The 18,434-nt window shown below is 40.1% G+C and overlaps 1 protein-coding gene across 1 annotated transcript in view; it reads right to left on the reverse strand.

The window, feature by feature from the left end:
• Positions 1-18,434, reverse strand: part of dip2bb (DIP2 acetate--CoA ligase B (putative)b) — a 64,837-nt gene that overhangs the window by 27,072 nt on the left and 19,331 nt on the right. The window contains exons 2-6 of the mRNA XM_085406442.1: positions 11,108-11,179; positions 9,476-9,619; positions 1,532-1,657; positions 1,126-1,452; positions 575-721 (exon numbers count right to left, since the gene is read on the reverse strand). Coding sequence (XP_085262568.1) covers positions 575-721; positions 1,126-1,452; positions 1,532-1,657; positions 9,476-9,619; positions 11,108-11,179 — 816 coding nt within the window. The remainder of the gene's footprint in view (positions 1-574; positions 722-1,125; positions 1,453-1,531; positions 1,658-9,475; positions 9,620-11,107; positions 11,180-18,434) is intronic.

Consider the following 18,434-nt stretch of genomic DNA (forward strand, 5'->3'; position numbering starts at 1 on the left):
CACAGTCACACATCCCACGACACACAGTGACAGAACATTAGAACATTGTTTAAGCGTCTTACCATCACATAGTCTGCTGTTTTTCATGCCGTAACTTTTTAGTAAAAAATTGAATTAACCACAGATACACCATTTTGAGTCAACCGTAACATATGTCCGGACTGAAAAGCAGCAGCGCGGTGGGTGGCGTCAACACAAGGAGAACGGAGTGAGAGCCGGGATAAAGGTTTTTTTTTGGTTTGGGATCACACATGAGGATTCTTTTTGTGCGTGTAGACGTTGCTTTTGTTTCATTTCCTGGTTAAATCACTAAGTACACACAGCAGGGAGAGTCAGAAACACAGAACGCCATGGACATTGTAGATTAAGGAGTTTCCTTACTCTGTATATTACCTCTTCCTATTAGCCGGTCAAAAATAATTTGACAGAGTGGAAAAAAAGAAAAAAAATCGGGAAGAAAAACAACTTGATTAATAAAAAGGTCACAGCTGGAAGTCAACACTTATTTGAAGAAAGAGAAATCAGATTCTTGCAAAGAGACACAAAATGTTAAAAATGAACTGTTCTCCATTACCATCCGCTGTCTCCATCATGCTCGAGCGGCTCTGTCCCCGGCTCATCCCTCGGACGACAGCGTTGGAGGGCAGGTCCACGCGTGGGCCTCTGGCCGGAGGGGCCACAGCTGTCACATCTGGAGGAGGTGCACTATTCTCTGAGTGGGCTGTAAGGGAAAGCAGTGAGATGTCCACGTGTTTTAATGGGACGAATGTACTGTAGCTATAATTTTAATTTTAAATTTAAAAAATAAAAATAAAACACTCATGCATTAGCAAAAACAAAAGACTATTATTACCTTCACACATGGCAGTGAAAAGCCCTCAGTTTATTTGTATGTGAAACACTACTCACAAGCTAACTATAGCTGGTAGGTTTATGTACTCTGCATTACAGGATTAGGCTATATTAAAGCTAGTTGTGCAGCATTACATAAATTGACCAATCAGATGATCCAAACTTTTTACCTGCTGCTTTTCCTCCAGTTAAATAATTAATAAGTCTACTGTCCTTTGCTTTAACATACACAACGTCTGCACAGAACATTCTCCACACAGGCGCACGTCTCACCAATGCGACTGTGAGCCAGCATGTCCGTCACCGCGGCAGTGCGAGGCTGCTCGTGGGGCTGGTGCTGAGGTTGGTACTGTGGTTGGTGGTGAGGCTTATAAAGAGGCTGGTACTGCGGTTTGTACTGAGGCTGAGGTTGGCTCTGAGGCTGTGGTTTGGCCTCCTGTGAGAGGGTGGAGGAGGCCGAGGAGGAGGTGGAAGAGCCCTGGACGATGTGGTTGACCCAAGACTCCGGGCTCTGCAGGTTGGGGTTGACCTGAGGCTGGGGAGCAACCACTGACGACTGCCTGCGCACGGCTGTCTCATCTTCGGATCCAGACGAGGAGTCTTAGTGCCACAAAACAAAATGTAAATGTCCATAATTCTTAACTAAAAAGTCCAACTTTAATGCCTTCGCACGTCCTACCTGGTGGTGTGCGTGTTTCAATGGGTGACTGCACGTATGTGGACCTCCGTTTGGTAGGCATGGGGAGCGCCATCTTCTCCTCCTTATGTTTAGCCAAGGCAGCTTGTACTGCCTCAGTATGGATATCTGTATTGACACAAACACATTTAGTTTAGGTAGAGATTAGTTCCAATGGCTTTGGATCTCATTCAGAGCAACAAAACAAAGAAGGCCACAAAGAAAAAAAGCTGTTCACATTCTTTCAACATGACTCAAGAATGTACATTTTGTTTACTACCTCCATTTATGGTCTTTTTCTTCCATTAGTGAGACCTTTTTTTTTTCCTGTTATATGAAAGTTTATTGAACTACTTCAAAGAGTCACTGCTGTGTGAATAACATTTTCATATGTTTGAATGATTTCCATAGGGGATCTCAACCGAGGAGCCGAGCCCCCTAAATGAGATTTCAAGGCACAGTAACTAACTTTAGGAGTCCCACGATAAAGAGAAAAAGAAGAAGAGAAAAATCTAGCAAGCTTGCAAAATAATGATGAAAAACATTACTTTGCTTTAGCTGGTGACAGCATTTTTTTGAGAGCAGGAGTGCAGTGTTATGTCTATAAGTCATGTTTAAAACTTGAAGAACGGTGACAGGTGAGAAGCCTGAAGAAATCCTTACAGGAAGACAGCGTTTTCCCAATGAAACGGCACACAGAGAGGAGAGAGCCAAGCCGTGTATTAGCCCACTCACATGCCTACACGCGCAAATGCACACAGTAATGAATGCCGAGATACTTTCACTTGATGACACCCACAGGCGCATTAAAAGGCACCGCGTAAACAGACGCACGCTCAGAACACGTAACAGAACACGCGCCACAAAAGACGACTTAGGGAATTTTCACATCTATCGACTGGAGGGCATCATTTTTGTTGAAACATCAACAGATTTAAATAAATCACAGAGCACAGCTCATTTCACAGCAGCAGTGGGGACCATAATTCAGAGGTGGGACCAAGTCATTGTTTTGCAAGTCTCAAGTAAGTCTCAAGTCTTTATCCTCAAGTCTCAAGTAATGTCAGGCAAGTCAGAGTCGAGTCTCAAGTCACTGGTGTAAAAGTCCGAGTCAAGTCACAAGTCTGAAACTTTGAATTTCAAGTCCTTTCGAGTCTTTAAAAAAAACAAACGAAAAAATAATGTTGCAGTTATGCTAAATGTAAATATTAGACCATGTAATTTTAAAATCTGTTTTTCTCAACACATACAAAATAGTGAACTTAGAAAATATACACAAATTGTGAAATTGCACCTCTTTAAAATGCAGCTCAATTAAACTTAGCTCCAAGAATAATTTTCACCGACAGTTCTGAGATAAGCTGCATGTTATTCTTGGATGCGGTTGTAGGACCAGCTTTAAAATCGCATGACAAAAATATCATACACATTAAAAAAAACTGTATCACCAACGTAGCCTGGAAAACATTTGCTAGTTAGATGAAGTCAGCTATCTCATCTTAGCATATTTATATGCATATTTATAATTATACGGTTCTTGGAGTGAGTGCACACACTCATGAAGTTTAGTAACTTCCGGTCACTGCAACAAGCCCAGGTACAGTTTACCGACGGATGGGTGCAGGACCTTGAAATACACCGTGTAGAACGAAAGACCATCGTACGTATCATAAGTTTACCAGTCTCACAAATCGTCTTCATAAATACACATTCGTTAACCGTTTATTAATATAACCTTTGAGCTCAACGGTAATTAATTAGTAGTGGAAATAATTTCTGGTAGCATCACAGAAATGTAGCAGTGACAATAATACTGTATGCTGTAATCGTACTGGGCAATTAGTGATACAAAAAACCTGTTTTATCCTGTGAATAAAAGTATATGTTTTTGTCAATGTACCATAATAACAGAAGCGAAACGCAATATTGTGTCAGGATAATTTACTATTTATGCACAATAAATAAAGGAGCATAGCGCGACAATTTCTGTTCAGCGCCAGACTTGCTTGTAACCTATATCACCAATTATGTTAAGAAAAATGACGCATTAACTACAACAGCAGACTGACCTTTGTGGAAATGCTTGGAGCAGACTAACCTGTGAGCTGGAGTGTTCTGGGACGTTATATTTGATCTTTGAATGGCTGCAATCCAGACCATCCGTCGCCTCTTTGTTACTTCGGAAACATGGCTCGAACAATTTCTCTTAAACGTCGTAATCCGATAACAACCGATCTCTTTACCCGTCGGCTTCCCGTGGCTGTCATGCGACCGGCTATTGCAGTTAATAATACAACAGCTTCTTGACATTTTTGTGTTTCTTTTTATCGCTGTGTGACTGATTTTAATTGAAAGCCTGCGTGCGCTAGTACCGCTTGCCACGAGTTCCCAGAATCCTTTGCGGTTCTACCCGTGAATGACGTCACATTTTCAATCTCTATATAATATGCATGTTAAATTTTATATTTGGGGTGAAATATCAAGTCTTTTCAAGTAAACCGGTTCAAGTCCAATTCAAGTCCCAAGTCATTGGTGTAAAAGTCCAAGTCAAGTCACAAGTCTTAGAACATTTTTTCAAGTCAAGTCTAAAGTCATAAAATTAATGACTCGAGTCTGACTCGAGTCCAAGTCATGTGACTCGAGTCCACACCAGAGGCGGAGCCAGACATTTGAAACACCTGGGGCTTAGCCCAAAGAATAGTATGCATGTGGGATTTTTTTTTTTTTTTTGGGGGGGGGGGGGTAGAAATGACTAAAAGATTAATAGGCTCTGTTCAAAAAAGAATGACTTCATATAGGGAAAAATATATATCACATGTGCAGGACACCTTAAACTAGTTTTTTGATTAAGCAGCAAAGCAGAACAAAGTCTGGCTGTATCAAGACACGAGGACTAAACCCCAATTCAACCAGACCCAGAACTGATCCAGAATTAAAACAGGACTACAACAGTTCAAAATCAGGACTACTGAGGACTTAACCAAGACAGAACCAGAATCAGAACTAGATGATAGTAGCACTAAAAATCATCATAGACCTGCACTACACTTGTTTTTTAATTCTACCAAAGTCCACTATTTAGATTGAGAAAAGTTTATATAATTATTCAGCCTTGTTGTGCAAACAAGCCTGCAGAACTTAATAAATACAGAATTTGAAAAATAACAAACCTAAAAAGAAACACTAGGTACGAGATACATGAGTACCTATGATACGGTGATACTTTTGGTAAACAACCATTTGACTAACATGTGTGTCTCACCTGCTCCTGTTCATCTGTTCTGTCCTCATTCTGCTCTCTCTCCCTCTTTGTGCTGACAATCATCAAATATACAGTTGAAACCAGATATTTACTCTTCAGATAAAAACACTTTTTTAATTGTAAGATCAAATCAGACTAAATGTTTATTTTTTTAGATTGATAAATATAAAAACATATTTGTTAACTTTAAGAGTAAAGAGAGAAACTATCTGTATTTCTTAATTGTAAATGGCACCAAATTGTATTCAAACTGAGCCACACTTATGGAGCTCCACAGTTCTTTTCCTGGTGTTTTGTTGACATCTCTTGATGTTCCCATGTCACAGAAACAGACTGTGTGTTTTGCCTTATATGCATCCACAGCTGTGCCACCAGTTTACTCACATGGACTCTACTAACCAATCAGAAGCTTCTTCAGCTCAGAATGGAATCGTCTGGAGTTTCTTATTAATTAACAATAAACTTAATGTATATGTACTCCTAAATTTGATCAAAGTGATAAAAAATAGAAAGCTCTGTCTCTCTTTATTCTGACATTTAACTAATTCAAAATATATTTCAATATTTATCTAAAACAAAAGTTTACTCTAGATTGATGTTGTACAGTAAAAATGTTTTATGTTTTCTCCCTAAAGTGTATGTAAATATCTGGTTACAAATGTGAATATACTGCTGTGTGCTGAAATCCCTCTTGTTTTGCATAGAAATATACTGAACAACATACAAAGCATAATATATAAAATAACATTAACCTGAGTTTTTTCTTTGAAAGAACCCTCGAATGTCCATTCTTATATTTCAGTACATAACTGAAACCGATTTAGTCGGGGAGGGTAAGAACTGAAAATATGAAATAAACACACGTAAGCTAAGACTCTCTAAAAAAAAATAGCATTTGTTCAGCTTTTCATTTCGCCATTTGTTGATTCCCTTGAAGAGCGAGTAACGTAATATGGGTCAAGTGATCAGTTTGATATCAATCTTTCGTGATGCACCGTCATATTTACATTATTTGTAGGTACGAATGATTTGCTTTGGTACCTGGTCAAACTTAAGCTCTCCTTAGTATGGCTGGCTCCGTCTCTCCAACAGCGCACTCACGGGCAGCAGCTGCCCCGCCCCCTCGCTCAGTCGATTAGTGCCTGAGCTCGGATCATACCAATATCAGGGGGGGATTCACGCACAGTCGTAAATTCCCACAGTGTGCACTATGTGCTTCGAATATTGTGTGTACTTTTTGTTTTATACAGTTGTCAGCCAGGCATCTAACTATGAAAAAATTACACTCCAAAATACCCCGGGCTTCTGACAAAACAACCCGGGCTTAAGCCCCGTAAGCCACCCCCACGCTCCGCCCCTGGTCCACACCTCTGCCATAATTACATAACTGTCATTCTGCTTAACAGATTGTTCTCAGCTAAATCATTCGCTCTCATAATGTGCTGTTGCGCATCCTCGCACCGGAGCGTCAGGAGAGACGACTCCTTGCACATGTCCGGGAGGATGAGGGCGGTTTCCACGGTGATGGGCACAGTGGGGTGCGTGGCAGCTTGCGGTGAGTTTTACTCCAGTTCCAATCAATACTGACATGTGGGCAGCTGAGGACCTTTACTTATGTCTTTGATGCATGCCCGTTTTATTTATCTTCTTAATCTGAATCTAAAATGGTGTACATAAAACATAAAACATAAAGTGTAATCATAGCGAGAGCAGCTCCAGAAAGCAGTCAGCGGTGTATTCGAGTGAACTCCGTAGTGACAGGCTGTGTAAGAGGTGTAATAACTGCAGGAAGCCAGAGGCAATTAAATTGTTCTGCAGTCTGTTAAAATTATAACCACCTTATTTTTTCTGTTCCTCACTGCTGCAGTTTCTACTATTCTTACATTATTTTAGGCTGTAACACTTCTAATTAGAAATCTCTGACCTGCCATTTTCTAACAACATGACTCAAGGTCATCAAGTTCATTTTTTCTGTCGAGTAGGATCACAACTTTGGTTCTGATAGAAACTCCTCATCGGTTTTTGGATGAACTGCCATTATAAGCCTACTATAGTAATCCTTTGTTCCCCAGAGGGGTACACCTCCTGACTTTAGTGATCTTCTTTTTTTCCTCATGCCACCATCAGAAACACATTTGCATTTTTATTTTATTTTTTATGTAAAATGTGTCAGTACATGCTGCCAGCCTTTATCACGAGATATCCATGTGCCTCAGGGTGAAATGTGACACTTTTGATGATTTTTTTCATTAGTGCAAAATTACAACAAAGTACCTCAAAACTGATGGGCTCAGCTTTAGCTTCTGTTTTACTGCACATTAGCAAAACGTGTGCAAGCTAATTAACGTGCTAACATCAGTTATTAGCATTGCCGTTGTACATGGCAAGACTAGCATTCAGCTTCAGCATACACCCCCATAAACTTACTACCACAACTCTTCTTCCCCTCACCTACAGCCGGCTGTGGCAGATTCCCTTTTAACAGGAAGAAACCTCCAGCAGGTTTCTTCCTGTTAAAAGGGAGTTTTTCCTTCCCACTGTCACCAAATGCCTGCTCATAGAGGGTCATTATTGTTGGGGTTTTCTCTCCATTATTGTAGGGTTGCTACTATACAGTATAAAGTGCTTGAGGCAACTGCTGTTGTGATTTGGTGCTATATAAATAAAACTGAATTGAATGGAATCACCACAGCTTCAGACTTAGTCGTGTAGCCTAAAATTTGCAAAAGGGAACAAGATCAGGAACAGAAATATTGTTTTATACATTCTGTGCTGAAACGGTTTTTGTTGATTTTCTCCAAACCTCAGAGTTAAATATGCAGTATGTGGACACAGTATTGGGCCAAACAATGCCTTAATCTTGGAATTCAGGTGTATAAAACCAAAGAAACCTAGCCACACAGCCTGCCTCTAAAAACATTTCTGAAAGAATGGGTCCTCTTAGATTTTAGTTGAATAAACATAATTGTGAAAACATCAATGTGTGTGGTGTTGTATTTCCTCAGTGCATCAATATATTTGCATATTCTGTATTTTCCAGCATGTAAAGGAACTTCTTGTCCACTGTGACACTCCTTTTTGTTCTCATCCTGCAATATAAACTTAGTTGAGGAATACCATCTGCCATTCAGCTTGGTTTTATTTTACATTTTCTCATCTCTCAATTTAACCACTTTTGCAGTATTTGCAATTCTTTATACCAGAATTCATTTCATATGTCGGAGACTTTCGAGACTACGAAAACATTGTGGAACGAAGCACAACAATTCTGGGAGCAATTTTCATTCCACTATGGAATCCAAATTAAGGGTTTTGAACCACAGAAGTGACTGTGACATAGACAATAACACAGATAAATGCATGTGTCTCAAATCTAAATTCACTGCCCACTACACTGTAAACTACTGATTGTCTTATAAAAGAGCAGTAACTGAATACACAAGGGAGCTTTATTGCCAAGTTTCACTCACAGTAAGTATAACAATCATAGCCTGACCAACATAACAACAACCTATTTTGAAGCCAGGACACAAATATAGCTTTTGGGGACTTTCAATATTTAAATTCTTATCTATCGTGCAATGCCATCAGCGAAACATCAAAACAAAGATTTATTTCCTAACACAGACCTGTTATCACAATTTCAATTTAGCCTCTACTGAGTTTTTTTAAGCTCTAATCTTTCTGAATCCTCCAACCAGATTAAACAAAAATAATGTATGTTGCCCCTGCCAGTAAGATTTTCTGTAAAGCTGAAACATTTTTAGACAACTCTCCACTAAACTCCAGTCTGACAGACAGACTTTAGATTAGTCAGCCTGGCATTTAGCATGCTGCACAGGCTGAAAGGCTTTTTAAGAAAAGAACCAGCAGGGTGTGGGTCAGCCCACAGGGAGATGCTTTTAGAGCCCGACTCTCAGTCAACAAACACTAGTTGTGTCCTGCACACGTGCTTTGTGCTTCTCTTGTCTCATCTTCACGTGAAAAGGAAACAACCATCTCTGAATCAAGGAGGGGGCCAAAGGGTACATCTTCAACACGTAACAATGCTGAGATCGCAGACATTCACTACTCTCTGAATGGTACTCGTGACTATTGATCATCAGTCTTAACAAACTTACACAGTAATGATCATGAAACTGGCTGCACAGCCCCACTGTTAGTCAGTGGTGTTGGTTTTGATCATTAAGTAAATATAGTGTTTATGAGGCTGAGGAAATCTGCAGTAAGCTGCAGAAGATGTCACATGGATGAGTGACGAAACGTTTCTCCCACTGAAAACACAGCGGCTGAACAGAATCAACTTTCTCGGATCTTTACCACTTATATAGGATTTTTTTGTAAAAAAAAAAAAAAATCTGTATTCCCCTGCTCTCCTCACAACCTTCTCATACATAGCCAGCCACTGACATCACTCTTCTGCCTGAGAAGGGGGTCCTCACTAAGGGGGCTTCCCAGCTGCGGCAAAGCACTGCTGTCTGCCTCGCTCTCACACACACACACGTTCCCCACAGCTCTTTAATTTGTCCCTTTGAAACAGCCCAGGATCTGAGCTTAAAAACAGACTGTTGTCGGATCGTTTCAGCTCTGAAAACTGTGCTGTAGTGTGCTGTACCGCTGGTGTGACCGTGGTGGGACAACCAAAGTGGGATGAAGAACATTTTGGCGCTGGACTTCTTGCTCACCTGATCTGTAGCGGTCATCCCGGGTTCCTCCACTGCGATGCGTTCTGCGAGTGCGTCGCTCACGATACCGGGATGAGCTGGAGGGTGGAGGTGCATGGCTCGAGGAACTAGGAGCAGGAGGCTGTACATTTTGAGGAGGTGGTGCTGTAAAATAAACACAAAATACATGCATTGTTACAAAACAATCAAAAACTGCTTTACATACTCATTTCTGCAAACACTTTGATTTAATAGGCAGAAGACTTTCCTGTAACAGGCCTTGGGTATCTGCTGAACTTTTAACTGTTTCTGTTAAACACTATCTGTTTAACTGTGCTGTGGAAGGTGATGATTTGGTTTATGTCCTTCTGCACTACCCGCCAAGAGTCAGAGCCATATAGCAGCACTGTCTTAACATTGCTATTGTAGAGCTGGAGCTTGCTTTGGATCCTATATATTTCTCAGTCACCTAAAAGCACCTCTAGCTTTGTTCACTCTGGCTGTGATGTTTTTATGGGCTCTGTTGTGGCTGCTCACCAGGCTACCAAGGTACATGAATTCTTAGCAACGGGGTGGCTAGAGGAGGAGGTAGAGCAGGTCATCATCTACTAATCAGAAAGTTGGTGGTTTGTAGTCTTGGACAAAGTATTCAAAGTATTCTTGGACAAGATACTGGAATCTGAGTTGCTCCCAAATATGTGTTGTTCATCAGAGTGTGAACAGAAGCAGTGAATAAATGAAACGGTGTATAAAGCACATTGAATGTTCACCTGGAGTGGGAAAGCACTGTATAGGAATCAGACCATTTAATATTCTTCAGAACCTCAGTGATGATAGTAATGATATTAATGAGCATCACAACAAAGACTGGATAGTTTTCTCTGTTTTAGGAAAACCTCAAATGCCACTTTAGCCTTTTTACCATGAAACCATGTTGCTGTCATATGTGCACAGTGTGGCTGTGCATTAAGCACACCATGTATACTTGTCATGTCAATTGGTCTCTGCTATCGCTATTATTACAGATGGCCGCTCCTCTGTGAGTCTGGTTCTGTCAGAGGTTTTTCCTATTAAAAGGGGGTCCTTCCTTCCCACTGTTGCCAAGTGCTTACTCTGAGGATTGTTGCGGTTTTCTCTATAATATTGTAATATAAAGCGTTTTGAAGTGACTTTTGCTGTGATTTGGCGCCATATATTTGAAATCAAATTGAACTGAACTGAATGTAAATTTCAAATGACATGAAAAATATTAAAATTGATTTTTTTTGTGTGTGTTTGAAGCTACATTTATTTTTTTTAGGTGGGCTTTTTGGACGTTGTTTTAAGGACATGGATTGTCATATTCCAACTGAGAGAATCAGCTCGTGTTTGTCTGCTTTGTAGATCTGCTGTTCCAAGTCTGTTTTTTTTGTTTTTTAATTTCATTTTTGTAACACAATAAATAAAAAGCTACTAAAAAAAGCTATGGGTGTGAAATGATTCTATTTTTAAATATAGTTTTTTAATTTAAGTCAAGAACAGATTCTTTGCCACGGCAAAAAGACAAAGAAAATATTGTTTTGAGTATGCCTAAGCAAGACAGGAAAACAGCAAAGACATGAGGGATGCACATCTATGCTTAGCCCGATCAAAAAAGGGATTATGAACACTTACGTGGAGTGTGGATTATGTAGGGAGCCAGAAGTTTTGCCCTTTTCTTCTCATAGCCCTTCTGTGTGATGTCACCTGTAGAAAAAATAAAATAAAATAAAACTCTGTATTGCTTCTGAAAAAATGAGCATAAGATATGCCACCATAAAAATAACAAAACATCTCAAACTCTGATTGTTTTATTTGATGGAATTCAAATATACACCAGTTAGACTGTCAAAGGTGCTCATTTGAACCCTGAACTTTAATAAAAAATGTTATGATGGTAGTGTTTTCACATTTCTCTTTGCCATTACAACAATATCAGCATTATTAATATCACTTTTTCCCTCTCATTAACCCTGCTTCAGCAGAGCAGATCGTAGAAAGACTGTCATAAGGACCAAGCAACAGTTACTCAAGTGTTATCGCAGATTGATGGTAGAATAAACAGCTTCAGCATGATCAGCTTTCTATCTGTGAATGGAGTCAGCGAACACCTGTTCCAACCCACTGTGATAGAAAAAGCAGGAAGCAGCAGGGAAAAAAAGAAAAAAAATGATAAAGAAGATGATGAAAACACAGTTGGACCCACACAGTGTTGCAGTAATCTCTGGAGATGACTGCAGGCGTCAAACATGTGGCTCGATTCCAGCCTCAAAGAAGAGAAAAACAAAACAGGACTAAATCTGGAAACGTACGGAAGCGTGGGCAAGAGATGGGATGATTCAGAGACACCGACAGAAAAGACAGAAGTGTGAAAACTGAGGACAAGAAAGGGAAAAACGGAAATGCAGAGAAGATAAAGCGATGAAGTCAGAAAAAGCTTATGAAGATGAGAATGATGCTGCAAAGGACAGAAGAGGAGGAATCCTGAGCCACGGGTTTGACTTGATCGTATTCAAGTGATAGGTAAGCAGTGTCCTTTCGACACCATCTTCCATCCCTCCTGCCAACAGCCCATCTGCAGCTTCCTCCACCCCACCAGACCCAACACAGCCTGACTGAGCTCTCGGCTGGCCCCGAAGCGATACAGAAACTCTGCCAAACTCTTCTGTGGGCAAAGCTGTCAGGTTTTGAGTTACTAAAAATCCATCTGGAGAGCCCGTACACACTCTTACAGTAATTGTGTTGATCAGCAATGATTCATTCAGTATGTTCACCAGTAGCTGCCCTGGCTGCATTTTAAACTTCATCTCCACATGTCTCTGAAACAACCTGTTATCCTTTTACAGTGCCTGAAAATGTCTGTACGAAGGGGAGATAGCTTTATATCAACTACAAGTATTGGCCGGTCTGATGGAGGACCCTGATGTTTGTGAATCAGCCACTCAGTAGCATAATGCCCTGTGGGCCTCAGTTTTAATCTGTGATTACAATTTAGGATTCTGAGATGCAAAGAAAAATACAAATCTTTCTGGCACTGATTTTTATTCTCTGCCCAGTTACAGCACAGAGGACAACAGAGAGGAGATGAGGATTTTCTGATGTGGTTCCAACAAACCACAAAGTTAAAAGCACTAACGTGAAGTGAGCATCTTGTTACAAAGACAAAGGGTGGAATATAAAGCAGCAAGTGAAGTGTCACTTTTTGAAGTCGGTGTGTTAAAAGCAAAGCAGCATAAAATTGGAACAAAATCATGATGGTTACACGAATCCCCAAAACAGAAGGCCTTCCAGCGCAAACCAAAACAGAAAGAGGTTCAAGGTCACAAATTTGTATGAATTCTTTACAGGAGATGTGCAAAGAAGTTTGCACTGTGAACATGTTATTATTAAATCAACATGAAACGCATATGATTTACAACACATGCAGTCAAGACATCATCCAAGTTCGCTCTGAGTAACTTTGAATCTACTTAGAAAACCGCTCAGAGAAATAGCTGATGATTTGTATCCGCAATTATATGCAAACTTCATCTTTAGATGTCGGTTATGACTAAACAGTCCAGAAAAAAAAATACACCAATACCTTTGAAACTGTAGTTTGCTTAAACTTTAGTTATTCTTATTTTGTAAAGAGTGAGAATGTATGGCCTCACATGTTAGGCTAAAGGTGTTTTTAACTGTGGTGGATATTCAAGCTGGGCCTCTGTTTCCTGCTTTATGATTGTTGGAATTTTTGGATTTGTTGTTATGAAAGGATGAAAACAATAAGAATCACATTTTGCGTAATTGACATTACAGATGATACAAAGATCCTCCGCTTATATTTAATAACTGACTAATCTGCTTGGTCTTAAACAGAACCTCTAACACAACTCTTAAGCAGAAGAGACAGAAAAGCTTAGGCAACCTACAACACAGCCATATAAATTGCCACACTGCTGACATCACTGTGGATAGGACGGCAACAGTGAAAGTGCTCCTGTTTGGAGGATATTGCCTGAGAGACCACTCCAACACAATATCTGCTCGGCGACTGAGGGCCCTTTTTTTCTGAAAATGGAAGAAAAGCAAACACTTCCATAAGTAATGCATGAACAGTACAGTTGGCCACGCTCAGTGACACAATTTATTTTTAGCTTATGTGAACAGGCAGTTTCACTGCAGATAGGCAGAGAGGGAGATGGAGTCAGTGAAGGGGGAGGGGCTTGTGTGGCATTAAATGAATCTCAAAGTAATCACTGTTCCATCTGGATGATTTGAAAGTCATCTGTGTTTTTACGGCTGCGTCATCACATTTGGTCTCCAGCAGTTGAAGCTGAAGGGTTAAACTGATGTGAAAGCATTGCATGCGATCAGTGAACTACAGGTGATTAGAGCCCTGCATGAAAATATGTATGTGTGCTCCCTTATATTTTTTTTTCCATCAATTATTCCTAAAATGTGACTATAAAAAAAAAAACTATTATAATTACCAACATCTTTTTTTTTGTACTTTTCCAAAAAGCTATTTTGAGTGAGGTTTTCCATGGGATTGGAAACACTTCAACGCTTGCAGCTTGTAGCGGTGCCTCGCCCTGTGAATAAAGGGCACAGGAAAAACAAAAAAAACTGATATGGTAAGTTCGTAGAAGAAGGATCAGTTAGTGTGACGCGCCTCAATTTTTCACATCATCATAGAAAAAAAAAAAATCAAAGTGCAATATGCTAGAAATGGCTCCAGAAGCATTTATAAAGACTTTGGGGTTTTCTCAGTTCATGATAACTAGCACAACAACTCAAACCACCTTTAGTAGATGGTGTGTTTTATGGATGCCCATAAATCCTATTAAAACCTATTAAAATTTGGAGTTAAAGTTCCAAAGTTTATGCTCTCCTTTACATGTTCCAATGCCGTCCAGTGGGCTGGATTGGAGATCTTTAATGGGCCCATTCTGGCCCCTGGGTTTTATGTTTAACATCCCTAGTCTAGCGATAGAGGAACTCTCCATAGTGTCGGGCATCATACAAAGTTTACACTATGAACACAGCCCAGAAGTGGTGAAAAAAAAATCCACGGGAACGGCAGAGCACCTGCAGATAACTCCACACCGCAACTTAATCTTTGTTAAAGTGTCCAGTGTGAGACAAAAATTGACTGTTCGGTAACACAGATGAGATAAAAATGTAATTTTCTGATAAAAGTTATAAATGTTGTGTTTGGAGGACAAAACAAGTTATGTGGACAGGCCATCAAGATTTGGGACTTGGACAGATTAGGTCTGAATTTCATTGAGAAATTTTGCAGGAGCGTGTCTGAGCAGCAGTCCATGACCATGGACCTCGGTCGTGTTGTGCAAGCAGAATGAGTCAAAGCACACAGGTACATCCACAATGATATTGTTAAAAAATAAATAAAACTAATGTTTTGCAATGGCCAAGGTAAAATCCTGTTTTTCTGACATTCTGTTCAATAACAACAACCCTGAAACATTTATGAGCTGAAATGGTTTTGTTGGGAGATTTTTTCCTCCTCACCATTGTGCAAGTCTCATAAGTAAAGGTCGTCACTGTTTGACTCTTTCCCGCAAAAATACGACGTTTGACAACCTCCCCGTACCCTTAATGACAAAGTTCGGTCCCCTAAATGTATATCACCACCATATTTCAGGCCTGCTTCTCGAGCAAGCAGGCCTGAAATATGACAGAAAGTGCTCACTCCAGAAAAAAGAAAAGAAACAAGGGTTACCCCTAGCAGGCATCCAAGGTGGAGCAAATTAAGGAGGGTCTATATTCAAGAATTCCCATACTTTACCAACACTTTTCAGTAAAGACATGAGGCACTACTGTTTTAGTCAGACTGCGTATTTGTGAGTAAATATAATGACATTGTAATTTCACATAAAAAACATTGAAATCCCATTTAATTAGAGGGGAATTACACCCTTAGTTGCAAACCGTATTATAAAATGTTACCAGAAAAAGAGTTAAAAAGATGTATTATTTAGCCCAGCTTATATTATAAAGACAAACATGTCTACACACACTATATGCAAACAGTCAAAGAAATCTGCTCGAGGCAAATCACAGCCCTGCTGAGGTGATGAGGGCCTCACTCGTTAACCCACTTTCTCAGAGTGGCCCAGTCACGTCTGTCCTATTGGTGGAGAGGTCACCATGCGACTATTTCAGTGTTACAGTCAGGTTTCACACGAGGCTGCCGCCACTCTGCTCTCCTGTCTTTGTTTGACAGTTGCATCAGTAAAGGAAACCCGTGCGTGCACCTCAGAGCGTACGTTTTCACTTTCCACGACGTGAAGGGGAGAAACATCAAAGCAGTGCCTTGTCTAAGCCCTCCACACTCTCACACTTTCTAGCTTCAGATTATTTGAATTGCAGCAGGCCTGCACTCTCCTTCCTCCCCACAGGCACTCAGTCTGAATAGTAATTAGCTACTGCCCTCTATTTTCTTTCCCTGCTTCTTTCTCTCCCTCATCACATTATCATTCGAATACTTGGTCTCCAAAAAGAAAAAAGAAAAGAAACAAACAACTTAAAGTCGTGTTAACACCTGCTTTGTGAAAATTATATAAACACTTGGCAAAATATTACAGAGGAAACGTGGATTTCCTGCCGTTTTCTCTCATCTTACAAGAGCGAATAAGCCTGATGATAATGTGTCTACTATAATCACACAATAGCAAACTCCAAGGAGGATCCTCCAAACGGAATAAAACAAGTTTGTCAGTGAAGTATTCGAATTTACCCAGAGTAACTGACATATGGCCCCTCCTCTTTGGCTCTGGAGCTCCTCTGCATTTGCTGACTGAGTTCAAGGGAACATGTATAAGATTGAACTGAAACCTGGTGGTGACATTTCAGCATTTTGTCCACACATTAATAATATATTAAGGGGACAAAATATTAAGAACACTTAATATTGTGTTGCTTTTAGACAACAAGAAAACTGAATGTGTATTCTAGAAGACACACACACCCACACTGGGATAATATAGCTAGATAAAAAAAATGTATGTTGTCTGTTTCTCTGTGTGAGCCATGTGACAGACGGGCGACCTGGTACAGGGTGCAGCCTGTAGATAAATATGTACATCCAAATACTTTTGTCTATATGGAACATAAATGTAGATCCTAGCAAATGGTTCATGTCCTTTGTATGATGCATGCTTTCTGTACTGAACAATCAGTCCAGACTGCTTGAGAATACAAGACCATGCAAGTGTGAATGACACTTCGGGTGCTACTGACAAAACTTGGAGCTTTTTGTTTCTTCTGTGACTTCCATATTGTTCGCCTTTCTTCAGCGTCGATGATCTTATTCTACACTGTCTGACATATCACACTTTTACACTGCTTTTTTTTAAATGATCATTTCCCCAATTCAAGGTGTCTTGTGCAATGTTTTATTTCACCAAACAAAACATCTTTATCTTTTTTAGAGAATTTTATAATGATGGTTTTAGTAATTATTGCCGTTTGGGAGGATACAAAAAACAACAATGGATTATCGAAAAGAAAGCAACAGAGAATTTCTGTGTACCTTTACCTTTACCTGTACCTTTACTCTGTCAGACAACAAAACTGGAATTACAGGCACTGGTGAGTGAAAGAAAGTGCTTCAAAAAAGCCTCAAGCTCTAAAAAACACACACACACACACACACACACACACACACACACACACACACACACACACACACACACACACACACACACACACACACACACAGTTTCCCTGTAGTTGATCTCTCAGGTGATTCGTTTTCCCTGAAATTGTAAGCAGGGTGTGGTTAACTCTGGCCAACAGTGCAATTCATGTTTCCATGTTTGCCTCCACACACTGAGCTCAAGACGTGTCTGGGATGAAACCGTGACTCAGTCGGCAGCCCTTCCACCTCCTTCCTTAGTTTCTGTCTTTGCTGGAAACAAGACTGAAAGAAAAGGGCGTGGAGACACACCTGACACATTGCATTTCAACATTTGCTGGAAGAAGCCGTTACAAACGTTGAACACCGTCAAACGCATATCCTCCTACGGGATTTACACAACCAGTGAGACGCTGAGTTCTGGCTATAATATTATGTATGACAAATGATGTAAACCTAAAAACAAAAATGTCCCAGGAGCAGTATCACCGTATCCAAAAACATCACGCAGGTGCTGACAGAGTTTTGCACGCTGTTAAACACAATATATCTGTTTTTATATTTTTTAAATATTATGCTAACTTAGCAAATGCTATGATTTTGTGCTGTCTTTGACTGCATTAAATATGTCTAGCGTCTTACAAAGCGAGATCTAAACCCAGGCGAGGATTGTATTCCGGGTTTTAATCGTGTGTGTGTGTGTGTGTGAGTGGTGGGGGCTGAAATGCTGACTGTGAAGTTCAACACACTTTTAGGCAGTCACAGAACTGCCTGGTGAGCAGATGTCACAGTCAAATCCTTTCCAGTCAAGTCAGATTACATCAAGTGTATTTGTACAGCTGACTGTAATGTATAACGTCTCCCTGTGAGGGTTCATGACCAAGCCTGTACACTCTAGAACCACAAAGGAAAACAGAAAATGAAAATGGGAGATGAAGCTATTATAAAAAAGTCTGATAAGGTTTCAAAATGGTGTAACAGCAAAGGTTAAGGGTCAGTGAATGGAGCAGCTAAGTGGACGTGTGGTTTAGTTGATGGGATCAGAACAATCAGCCTGGCAGAGCAGAAAGAGGCTACCTCTGCTTAACTCGTTCTTACTGTCATTTGCAATTCCTACTAAAACTCTTCACACACCAGTTTTCTTGCTGAGACCTGTACCAGTGGCCAGTATCCAAGTATGTAGACATCAACTGTAAGAATTTGATCAAACATGAGGATGTGTGAACAAGTGATGTGGTCCTTATGAGCAAAATTTAAAAATAACTCAATAAAAAAAATGATTTGTTTTTCAAAATAAAAGTTTCATGTTGTATAAGAACG

Source organism: Rhamphochromis longiceps, linkage group LG5 (assembly GCF_057381845.1).
Source record: "Rhamphochromis longiceps isolate RC_006_pf linkage group LG5, R_longiceps_female_GT1.1, whole genome shotgun sequence".
Taxonomy (NCBI): Eukaryota; Metazoa; Chordata; class Actinopteri; order Cichliformes; family Cichlidae; genus Rhamphochromis; species Rhamphochromis longiceps.